This window comes from Coregonus lavaretus (genome assembly GCF_964263955.1).
Source record: "Coregonus lavaretus genome assembly, chromosome: 1".
Taxonomy (NCBI): domain Eukaryota; kingdom Metazoa; phylum Chordata; class Actinopteri; order Salmoniformes; family Salmonidae; genus Coregonus; species Coregonus lavaretus.
The window spans coordinates 82,546,797-82,558,342 of record NC_139988.1 but is presented as its reverse complement, the minus strand read 5'-3'; the positions used below and the strand labels follow the sequence as shown (position 1 = coordinate 82,558,342).

The 11,546-nt window shown below is 48.0% G+C and overlaps 1 protein-coding gene across 4 annotated transcripts in view; it reads left to right on the top strand.

The window, feature by feature from the left end:
• The first annotated feature begins 859 nt into the window (after positions 1 to 859).
• Positions 860 to 11,546, top strand: part of htra1b (HtrA serine peptidase 1b) — a 43,216-nt gene continuing 32,529 nt past the window's right edge. For 3 of the 4 annotated variants that reach the window (XM_084162465.1, XM_084162468.1, XM_084162466.1), the window contains exon 1: positions 936 to 1,577. In XM_084162465.1, coding sequence (XP_084018591.1) covers positions 1,121 to 1,577 — 457 coding nt within the window. In that variant the 5' untranslated portion in view covers positions 936 to 1,120. Of the gene's footprint in view, positions 1,578 to 11,546 lie in introns of all 4 variants that reach the window. The other variant, XM_084162467.1, reaches the window with a different exon arrangement.

Genomic DNA, 11,546 nt, shown 5'->3' with positions numbered 1-11,546 from the left:
AAAGTTGTGTGGTTCTATGTGTTTCTATGGCAATGAAACCAGAGTTAGTCTCACAGCACCCTTGGAAATGATGCATTGTGGGAGAGAAACTCTTCAAAGACCATTGCAAGCATCTGTCGTTTAAAGTGCAATAAGATTTTAGGGTATTTGATCAATCCATTCCAAACAGCACAAGGAAGTGATTATATTTGCTTTTGGGTTCCAGTAGGATGCCATGGAATGGATGAGCATTCCAGAATACTGACATAGACATTAGGGTTCTCAGAATCATGCAATAACATGGACGGACATAACATGGGCGGATTCCTGGCCCTTACCCAGACCCAGACCATCAACAAATCATGGGCTGCAACCCCGAACCTTTAAACTGAACTATGATAACCTTTGCTTTCACTTCATCACTTTTCAGCTGTAAATTCAACTTCTGAGGATTCTATCAATTTTGTTTACACTGCACCAAGTATCTATAGTGGCTTTTGTTTTACGTAAACAGTTTGTTGAACATTGAAAGTCTGGCAAAGGAAAAATCTATGATCAAACAGCATGCAATTGCTTTGGGCATCTTTGAATTGCCACAACAATAATTTGGCCTACTCCAGTGCAGTAATTGAATCTATACAACTCAGTTATATGCAGTGGAAATTAAAGGTTAGACCTATGCTACTATAAGAGCAAAAGTGTACTTAATTGTTTTCTTTGCTCAACTGAATGAAGCAATGTATCCTATATGAACATAGAACATTATGATCAGTTTGAAATGAACTCAGGGTACATTCTGATGCTCTGACATAGCCTCAGTAAGGGGGTGGGTGGAGGAGGCATATGTATGTACTGAACCCTCTGCACGTCAGAAGAGCCCACCAATCGCCTGTCTTGTTTATATTGCTACAGCGTGTCGTTGCCTTTATAAACTCTGGAACATCACAGAGGGAGTTACAGCATATTTGTTGTCTGACAGCAGTACACCAACGAAGCTCACTTTAGTGAAAAGCGGCTGACATTTATTTTCACATTTATGTAACGTTTATTATTTATGCAGATAAAACATATTTTGGTAGAAACTTTTGAAAATACGTTTTTTGACAACTTTGTTAATTTTTTGATAATTTAATTTTTAACAATGTTTTGGTCCGTCATCTGCGCAACTTTTCTCCTTTCTCCTTTAGTTTGCGAGGCAAGAACCAAGCGATATGTCATCGGCTGTCCAGATAAATGTGACAAATCTCTATGTCCCCCGATCCCTGCGGACTGCCTGGCCGGCGACATACTTGACCAATGCGACTGTTGTCCGGTCTGTGCGTCCGAAGAGGGTGAGGCATGCGGCGGCACGGGGAGATTAGGGGACCCGGAGTGCGGAGAGGGCATGGAATGCTCGATCACGGACGGAATTGGGGTGTCCGCCACAGTGAGGCGTCGGGGCAAAAGCGGTGTGTGCGTCTGTAAAGGTTCGGACCCGGTGTGCGGCAGTGACGGGGTGTCCTACCAAAACATCTGCGAACTGAAGAGAGTGAGTAATCGGGCTCTGAAGCTGCAGCAGCCACCGGTCATCTTCATACAGAGAGGAACCTGTGGCAAAGGTAGGCCCTATGTGGCAATATTGGAATTCAACATAATGTATCAAAAACACTGTTTGTCTAGTTAAAAGCCTCAGGAAGTGCAATATTGGGCGTAAAACCATAATGCATAAAAGGTGTATTTCCAAATGGAAATAATATTATCTATTGAATTGGTCTGCGGTGAATTGTCATATTTTTTTGCTCATTAAAACTTCCCATTCTTATGCTCCCGAAATAACATGTTGCCGAGTTGAAAGGGATCTGTTTTTCTGTAGCCTAGCGCTGTGTTAGAAAAGGATCCCTTCAATTTCAAGTGACCCTCGGTGAACCCATTGGTAGAGCCAGTTTGTGTCAAAATGTATCACAATCACACCCAAGACATTTACCAGTAGCCTACCAGTTAAACCAGACAGAGCTTTTGTGACTTTACATGTTTTTCACAAGGAGATGTGTGTTGTTAATGATACCATATCTAAAAAAAAACGTAATTTGTTGGTTAATAACACATTTTACATTTTACATTTACATTATAGTCATTTAGCAGAAGCTCTTATCCAGAGCGACTTACAGTTAGTGAGTGCATACAGTTTGATTGACATTTTAATGGTGTGCCTTCATGGCGGTTTAGGTTTCCTTCCCTTTCCCTCAGTTGAGGCTCCTCAGATGATGAGGAGATGCTCCCACCTATGATGTCATAGCATCTGGACCTCATGAAGTCAGTCGGTTGTATAACTTCTAAACGGATCAAGATCTAGGTCAAATTCTACAGTCATTGAGCCATGTTTTGTAGTCCCGTTTTGTCATGAGGTGACTTGTTCCGTATATATTGTATATGTGTGATTGACAGGCATGCATATAAGATCAAAACACTGTCAGTATAAAGTGAATGGAATGGTGACTTAATACCTTTTGAATGGAAAGAAGTGTGAATGAAATCTCTTACAATAAGATGTTTTGTACACAACAGATTGAGTTGCTGGAGAGGTTGAAATCTAATTTGAGACATGTTTAGTTAATTGGTAGCTCAGCACTCTGTATTAGTGACATGATGGAGAGTGTAACAGACTGCTCCACAGCGATCAGTGACAGACAGTGACAGAGCACCAGCTGTTCCGGACAACTGTGTGATCTCGCTCTCCGTAGCCGATGTGAGTAAGACCTTTAAACAGGTTAACATAAGACCATTTAAACAGGTTAACATTCACAAGGCCGCAGGGCCAGACGGATTACCAGGACGCGTACTCAGAGCATGCGTTGACCAGCTGGCAAGTGTCTTCAGTGACATTTTCAACCGCTCCCTGACCCAGTCTGTAATACCTACATGTTTCAAGCAGACCACCATAGTCCCTGTGCCCAAGAACGTAACCTGTCTAAATCACTATCGCCCCGTAGCACTCACATCTGTAGCCATGAAATGCTTTGAAAGCCTGGTCATGGCTCATGTCAACACCATCATCCCAGACAACCTGGACCCACTCAAATTCTCATACCGCCCCAACAGATCCACAGATGATGCAATCTCTATTACACTACACACTGCCTTCTCCCACCTGGATAAGAGGAACACTTATGTGAGAATGCTGTTCATTGACTACAGCTCAGAGTTCAACACCATAGTGCCCTGCAAGCTCATCACTAAGCTCAGGACCCTGGGACTGAACACCTCCCTCTGCAACTGGATCCTGGACCTCCTGACAGGCCGCCCAGGTGGTAAGGGTAGGCAACAAAACATCCGCCACACTGACCCTCAACACAGGGGCCCCTCCGGGGTGCGTGCTTAGTCCCCTCCTGTACTCCCTGTTCACCCACATCTACATGGCCGCGCACGACTCCAACATCATTTGTTGACGACACGACGGTGGTAGGCCTGATCACCGACTACAATGAGACAGCGTACAGGGAGAAGGCCAGAGACCGGGCAGTGTGGTGTCGGGACAACAACCGCTCCCACAACATCAGCAAGACAAAGCAATTGATCGTGGACTACAGGAAATGGAGGGCCGAGCACGCCCCCATCCACATCAACGGGGCTGTAGTGGAGCGGGTTGAGAGCTTCAAGTTCCTCGGTGTCCACATCGCTAAGGAATTAACATGGTCCACACACACCAAAGCCTCTTTCCCCTAAGGAGGCTGAAAAGATTTGGCATGGGCCCTCAGAACCTCAAAAAGTTATACTGCTGCACAATTGACTGGCTGCATCACCCCCTGGTATGGCAACTGCTTGGCATCCGACCGCGAGGCGCTACAGCAGCTAGTGCGTACGGCCCAGTACATCACTGGGGCCGAGCTCCCTGCCATCCAGGACTTCTATACCAGGCGGTGTCAGAGGATGGCCCTAAAAATGGTCAAAGACTCCAGTCACCCAAGTCATAGACTGTTCTCTCTGCTACCGCTCGGCAAGTGGTACAAAGCGCCAAGTCTAAGACCAAAAGGCTCCTTAACAGCTTCTACCCCCAAGCCATAAGACTGCTGAACAATTAATCAAATGGCTGCCCGGACTATCTGCATTGACCCCCCCTTTGCACTAACTATCCTGACTCATCACATACGCTGCTGCTACTGCTTATTATCTATCTTGTTGCCTAGTCACTTTATTCGTATATATATGTAGATATCTACCTCAATTACCTCGTGACCCTGCACATCGACTCGGTACTGGTACCCCCGTGTATATAGCCAAGTTATCGTTACTTATTATCTTTCTATTATTTTAAAGATTTTCTCTCTGTATTGTTGAAATGTCTGTAAGTAAACATTTCACTGTTAGTCTACACCTGTTGTTTATTTGATGTGACAAATCCAATTAGATTGGATTTGACCATCGTTCAGACGTGCAAACATTGCTTCGAAGCTTGTTTTTCCACACCCTTTCAAATTGAAGGAGTTGGCATCTCTAATCCAGGTTGAAGGAGCTCACAGCAGGGTAAACATTAGTTTAGTGGTGAGCACGGCAACCAAGGTGCATAAACACACGCATCCCTCACTTGAAGTCTGGGGTTGAGCCTTGGCAACGTTGGGAGGTCCAACATAATATTGGACGAGACAGATCAATGCGTGTATAGACCAGGGCACTAGCCCACCAGAGGTTTTGATCTATTCTGAAACGTGGTAGCCTTGTCTATTTCCTCAAGTATTTAATTAGACTCGCATATTCTGCAAGAAACCCCTCAATCAAAACTGTTGCTGTAGTCAAATGGAAAATAACTTGTCCAGGAAGATCTAGTCCACACAGTTGTCTTTGACCATATTACAGTATTAGGACACAACACTTCCTGCCAGCTTCTGTGTCTCTCTCTATGTACTCACTTCAGATTGTGAGTGGGGCCCAAGTATCCTCACAGCCAGCCAAGCCAAGTGCCCGTGTCATATAACTGATGGACACATCAGGAAACCATCAGTGGGTAAGAATAGACAGGCCATGGCATGCTCCATAATCAGGAGTTCCACTTGGCAGAGAAACCAACATCTGTAAGGGTAGAGGGCTATTATTTTATTGCTCCACGTGATACAATTTCAATTGGGGTGTGTGTGTGTGTGTGGGGGGGGGGGGGGGGGGGGGGGGTGCGTGAGTGCCTGTGTGTCTCTGTTCAGTCATGCTGTAGGCTTTCGGTGCACAAAAGAGATGGTGTGACTAATAGTGATTAAGAAAGAGAGAGAGTCCTCAATTTACAACAGATCTTTTGACCTTTTATCAAAGCTGAAGTATTTTTATGTGATTTGATTGAAGGCCATTTTACATGGCGTGCCTGAGTCCATGTCTCTGTCTGCAGGTCAGGTCGAGTGAACTCTCTCCTCTCTCTTACTCTTTTCAGCGACACATTGGAAGAATTACTACATAGAAGTTGATGGTGGAGGCTGGATCTGGAGATATTTCTAGATATGCTGTGCTCAAGCACATTCCACAATCCACTGCTCTGGGTGGTTTGAGGTCTGTGAAACTCCTTATAGCCTTAGATAATATTAATGAAACAAACACAGATGAAGCTGTCATAACCTGTTGGATGGATATTTCCAGTCTAATACGCCAATTTATACTGATTTAAAAAAAATATTTGTTACATGTAAAGTGTTGGTCCCATGTTTCATGAGCTGAAATAAAGGATCCCAGACATTTTCAATACTCACAAAAAGCTTATGTTGCTAAAATTATTTACACAAATTTGTTTACATCCCTGTTAGTGAGCATTTCTCCTTCGCAAAGACAATCCATCTACCTGACAGGTGTGGCATATCAAGAAGCTGATTAAACAGCATGATCATTACACAGGTGCACCTTGTGCTGGGGACAATAAAAGGCCACTCTAAAATGTGCAGTTTTGTCACACAACACAAAGCCACAGATGTCTCAAGTTTTGAGGGAGCGCTCAATTGGCATGCTGACTGCAGGAATGTCCACCAGATCTGTTGCCAGATAATTGAATGTTAATTTCTCTACCACAAGCCGCCTTCAACGTTGTTTTAGAGAACTTGGCAGTAGGTCCAACCGGCCTCACAACCGCAGACCACGTGTAACCACACCATCCCAGGACCTCCACATCTGGCTTCTTCACCTGCAGGATCGTCTGAGACCAGCCACCCGGACAGCTGATGACACTGTGGGTCTGCACAACGGAAGAATTTCTGCACAAACTGTCAGAAACCGTCTCAGGGAAGCTCATCTGCGTGCTTGTCGTCCTCACCAGGGTCTTGACCTGACTACAGTTTGACATCGTAAACAACTTCAGTCGGCAAATGCTCACCTTCGCCACTGGCAATCTGGAGAAGTGTGCTCTTCACGGATGTATCCCGGTTTCAACTGTACCGGGCAGATGGCAGACAGCGTGTATGGTGTCGTGTGGGTGAGCGGTTTGCTGATGTCAACGTTGTGAACATGGTGGCGGTTGGGTTATGGTATGGGCAGACAACGAACACAATTGCATTTTAGCGATGGCAATTTGAATGCGCAGAGATACTGTGACGAGACCCTGAGGCCAATGTCATGCCATTCATCCGCCGCCATCACCTCATGTTCCAGCATGATAATGCACGGCCCATGTCACAAGGATCTGTACACAATTTCTGGAAGCTCAAAATGTCCCAGTTAAGCATGTTTGGGATACTCTGGATCGACGTGTACGACAGCGTGTTCCATTTCCCACCATTATCCAGCAACTTCGCACAGCCATTGAAGAGAATGGGACAATATTCCAAAGGCCACAATCAACAGCCTGAACAACTCTATGCGAAGGAGATGTGTCGCACTGCATGAGGCAAATGGTGGTCACACCAGATACTGACTAGTTTTCTGATCCACGCCCATACTTTTTTTTAAAGGCATCTGTGACCAACAGATGCATATCTGTATTCCCAGTCATGTGAAATCCATAGATTAGGGCTTAATGGTTTTATTTCATTATATATTCATTATATGAACTGTAAAATATTGCATGTTGCGTTTATAGTTTTGTTCAGTGTATGATGCAGAGCAAGAGGAATGCCTTGGCATCCTTCAGCACTGTGACTGGCACTTTTAGTATAGGAACTGAAGACCTTATCAGAACGTAATGTGTCTCTGTAAGACGAGCTGTTAGCGGCTTAGCGCCTTGATAGTATAACATGATTCTCTTGCCGTGAATGTTTCCATTTCTCTTTGCGTTCTCCTTGAGGCTTTTATCCTTTGAAGATACAGTAGATCATAGACTGTGATAGTTTTTCATCAAACCAAGCAGAGCTTTTAGTTAAAATAGAGAAGAGCTCAATGGAATCGTATAACTAGATGTTTATAGGTCTCATTCAGTGGCGGTCAGTGCCGTTTAAGATGAGGGAGGACAATTTGTTTTTCATGAGCATGGCCTTATTTCTATTGCAGCATATTGGATATCCATTCACCCAGTTCAATGTAACAGCGATAGGTTTAGGATACTACATGATACTTGAATTTTCCCTATACCCATCATGAGGTTGCTACAACCTAGCCTATGAATTAAAGTTTGCAACGTAGGTGCACACAGGTCAAGAGACAAATTTGTGTCACGACTTTCACCGAGGCTGCCTACCCTCCTTGTTCGGGCAGGTTTCGGTGTTCGTCGTCACCGGCTTACTAGCTACTGCCGATCCCATTCTCATCACTCCACTTGTCATGTCTTGTCTTGTCAATCACACACACCTGGTGCTCATTCCCCTAATGAGTATGTGTATAAGTGTTCCCTCTGTTCCCCTTGTCTTTGTGAGTGATTGTTTAGTGTGAGAGCGAGTAGCTCGGTTGTATTTGCAAAGGTGGAATATTTTCCCTTGTTATAGTTTCGTTTTCACGCTAGATGCGTTTTATATATGTAAACGGAATAAACTCTGGACTTCGGTGTTTTACCTCCTGCGCCTGACTCCTTCATTCACACCTCGTCACAGAATCACTCACCCGCTGAATGGAGTCAGCAGGAGAAGACCGCATGCCTGGAGTTGTGGCAAGGGTCCAGGAGTATTCCTCGATGCTGGCCAGCTTGGGGGAAGCGATGGATCGGGTTCTTCAGGTAGTAGAACGCCTGGAGAGGAGAAGACCCGATCTATCGAGACCAGCTGGTCAACCGGATCCAGCCACCTACACCCCAGCCCCTGGAGGGATCCAGATATCCCGGCCACCAGCGTTTGATGGGACGGCAGCGCGATGTAAGGGATTTCGGCTCCAACTCGAGCTGTATTTCTCCAGCATCAGGACGGCGCCACTGGAGCGGGAGAAGGTATCCGTCCTTGTTTCCTGCCTTTGTGGGAGATCCCTGGAGTGGGCCAACGCGGTGTGGAACGAGGGAGGTGCCGCGTTGGAGGACTACGGGGAGTTTGCTCGCCTCTTTCTGTCCGTTTTCGATCAGGCGGGCGAACGACTGGTCCATCTGAGGCAGGGGACGAGGACCGCACAGGACTACGCGCTGGAGTTCCAGACGCTGGCAGCGGGGTCTGGGTGGAACGAGCGGGCCCTGATCAGCCATTTCCGGTGCCACCTAAGGGAGGACGTCCGACGGGAGCTAGCTTGCCGTGATGCCATGCTATTGTTCTCCCAACTGGTGGACATGGCCATCCGGCTGGACAATCTGCTAGCAGCCAGAGGACGTCCTTGTAGGGGTCTGCCCATTCCCACTCCGGATGACTCTGACCCCGAGCAGATGGAGCTGGGGGGAGCCGCCAGTCGAGAGAGTGCAGGAGGACAGCGACAGTGGTGGCACGAAGGGACAATCCACCTCACTTTGCAGTCAACGTTCCTTTCGGTAGGCAGGGTACTCACGCATCACCCCAGGTAACGAACAGCCAAACTTGTTCAGAGCCCTTTGCGGCACACTGTACCTTATCTATCTCCTTTCCCGATCACCTGGTAGTTTCCCAGTGTAAGGCGCTAGTCGATTCAGGCGCAGCTGGGAACTTTATGGACAGGGCATTTGCACGCCGTCAAGGCATTTCATTGGTTCCCCTATCCATTTCACTCCCCATCAGAGCACTTGATAGTCGACCATTAGGGTCCGGGTTGGTTAAGGAGTTTACTGTACCAGTCACCATGATTACACAGGAGACGCATGTTGAGCAGATCACTTTTTTGATTATTGAGTCTCCTGCTTACCCTGTAGTCTTAGGTATTCCGTGGTTAGCCCTTCACAACCCCCATTTTTCATGGCCGCAGAGGGTTCTTACGAGGTGGTCGCGTGTGTGTCCGGGTAGGTGTCTAGGTGTTTCCGTTGGTGCAACCACGGTGGAAAGTCCAGACGGTAACCCCACCTTGCGCATTCCCCCCGAATACCATGATCTGGCGCTCGCGTTTTCCAAGACGCAAGCGACTAAATTACCACCTCATCGGGAGAGGGATTGCGCGATAAACCTTCGGGTAGACGCTGTACCTCCCAGGAGTCATTTGTATCTTCTGTCGCAGGCTGAGACAGAGGCTATGGAAACATATGTCACCGAGTCCCTGTGCCAGGGATATATACGTCCCTCCACTTCACCTGCTTCCTCAAGTTTTTCCTTTGTGAAGAAGAAAGATGCCGGTTTACGCCCGTGCATTGATTATCGACCACTGAATAAGGTGACGGTACGATTTAGTTATTCTCTTCCCCTCATTCCTTCAGTGATTGAGTCAATGCATGGGGCCCGTTTTTTTTCACCAAATTAGACCTCAGGAGTGCCTACAACCTGGTGCGTATTTGGGAAGGGGATGAGTGGAAAACAGCATTCAGCACAACATCGGGGAATTATGAATACCTGGTGATGCCCTACGGTTTGATGAATGCTCCATCCGTTTTCCAGTCCTTCGTGAACAAGGCGTTTTGGGACATGCTTGGTCGCGGTGTGGTGGTCTACATCGATGACATCCTGGTGTATTCCTCTACACGCGCCGAGCATGTGTCCCTGGTTCACAAGGTACTGGTCAATCTCCTTCCTCGGATACCGCATTACTACCACAGGTGTGGAGATGGAGGGAGATCGCATTTCAGCCGTGCGTAATTGGCCGACTCCAACCATGGTGAAGGAGGTGCAGCGCTTCCTTGGCTTTGCCAACTACTATCGGAGGTTTATTCTGGGCTTTGGCAAGGTCGCAGCTCCCATTACCTCCTTGTTGAAGGGTGGACCGTCCCGGCTCCGCTGGTCTGCTGAGGCTGATTTGGCCTTCAGTAGATTGCGGGGTCTGTTCACCTCCGCCCCAGTACTGGCTCACCCCGATCCATCACTACCGTTCGTAGTGGAGGTGGATGCGTCCGAGGTAGGGATAGGCGCTGTCTTATCCCAACGCTCGGGCACGCCACCCAAGCTCCGCCCCTGCGCCTTCTTTTCGAAAAAGCTCACCTCGGCGGAGCAGAACTACGGCATTGGTGATTGGGAGCTGCTGGCTGTTGTCCGAGCTTTGACGGTGTGGAGGCATTGGCACGAAGGGGCGAAACACCCTTTCCTCGTCTGGACAGACCACCGTAACCTGGAGTACATTCGGGCAGCGAGGAGGCTGAATCCTCGCCAGGCCAGGTGGGCCCTCTTCTTCACCCAGTTTGATTTCACACTCTCATACATTCAGGGTACAAAGAACGTGAAGGCAGATGCACTGTCTCGGCTGTATGACACAGAGGAGAGGCCCAGAGACAACACCCCCATACTCCCGGCCTCATGCATTGTGGCGTCGGTAGTATGGGTGATGGACGAGGATATAGCGCAGGCATTACGCACAGATCCATCTCCACCGCAGTGTCCAGCTGGGCTGCAGTACGTGCCTGCGCTTATCCGTGATCGTCTGATCTACTGGGAACACACGTCACCCTCCTCTGGTCATCCAGGAATCGGTCGTACAATGCACTGCCTGACTGAGAAGTACTGGTGGCCTACCTTGGCTAAGGATGTGAGGGTGTATGTTTCCTCCTGCTCAGTGTGCGCCCAGAGTAAGGCACCTAGGCACCTCCCAGCGGGTAAGCTACAACCTTTACCAGTTCCACAACGACCATGGTCTCACCTTAGTATTGATTTTCTTACTGATCTTCCCCTCTCCCAAGGTAACACCACTATCCTAGTCGTTGTGGATCGCTTTTCGAAGTCCTGCCGCCTCCTTCCTCTGCCCGGTCTCCCCACGGCCCTACAAACTGCGGAGGCTCTGTTTACTCACGTCTTCCGGCACTACGGGGTACCAGAGGATATAGTGTCCGACCGAGGTCCCCAGTTCACGTCTAGAGTCTGGAAGGCGTTCATGGAACGTCTGGGGGTCTCGGTCAACCTGACCTCTGTATTTCACCCCGAGAGTAATGGGCAGGTGGAAAGGGTGAATCAAGATGTGGGTAGGTTCCTGCGGACCTACTGTCAGGACCGGTCGGGGGAGTGGTCGGTGTTCCTGCCATGGACAGAATATGCTCAGAACTCTCTCCACCACTCCTCCACTAACCTAACACCCTTTCCAATGTGTTTTGGGTTACCAACCGGTCCTGGCACCGTGGCACCAGAGCCAGACCGAGGCTCCTGTGGTGGAGGATTGGTTTCGGCGCGCGGAGGAGACTTGGG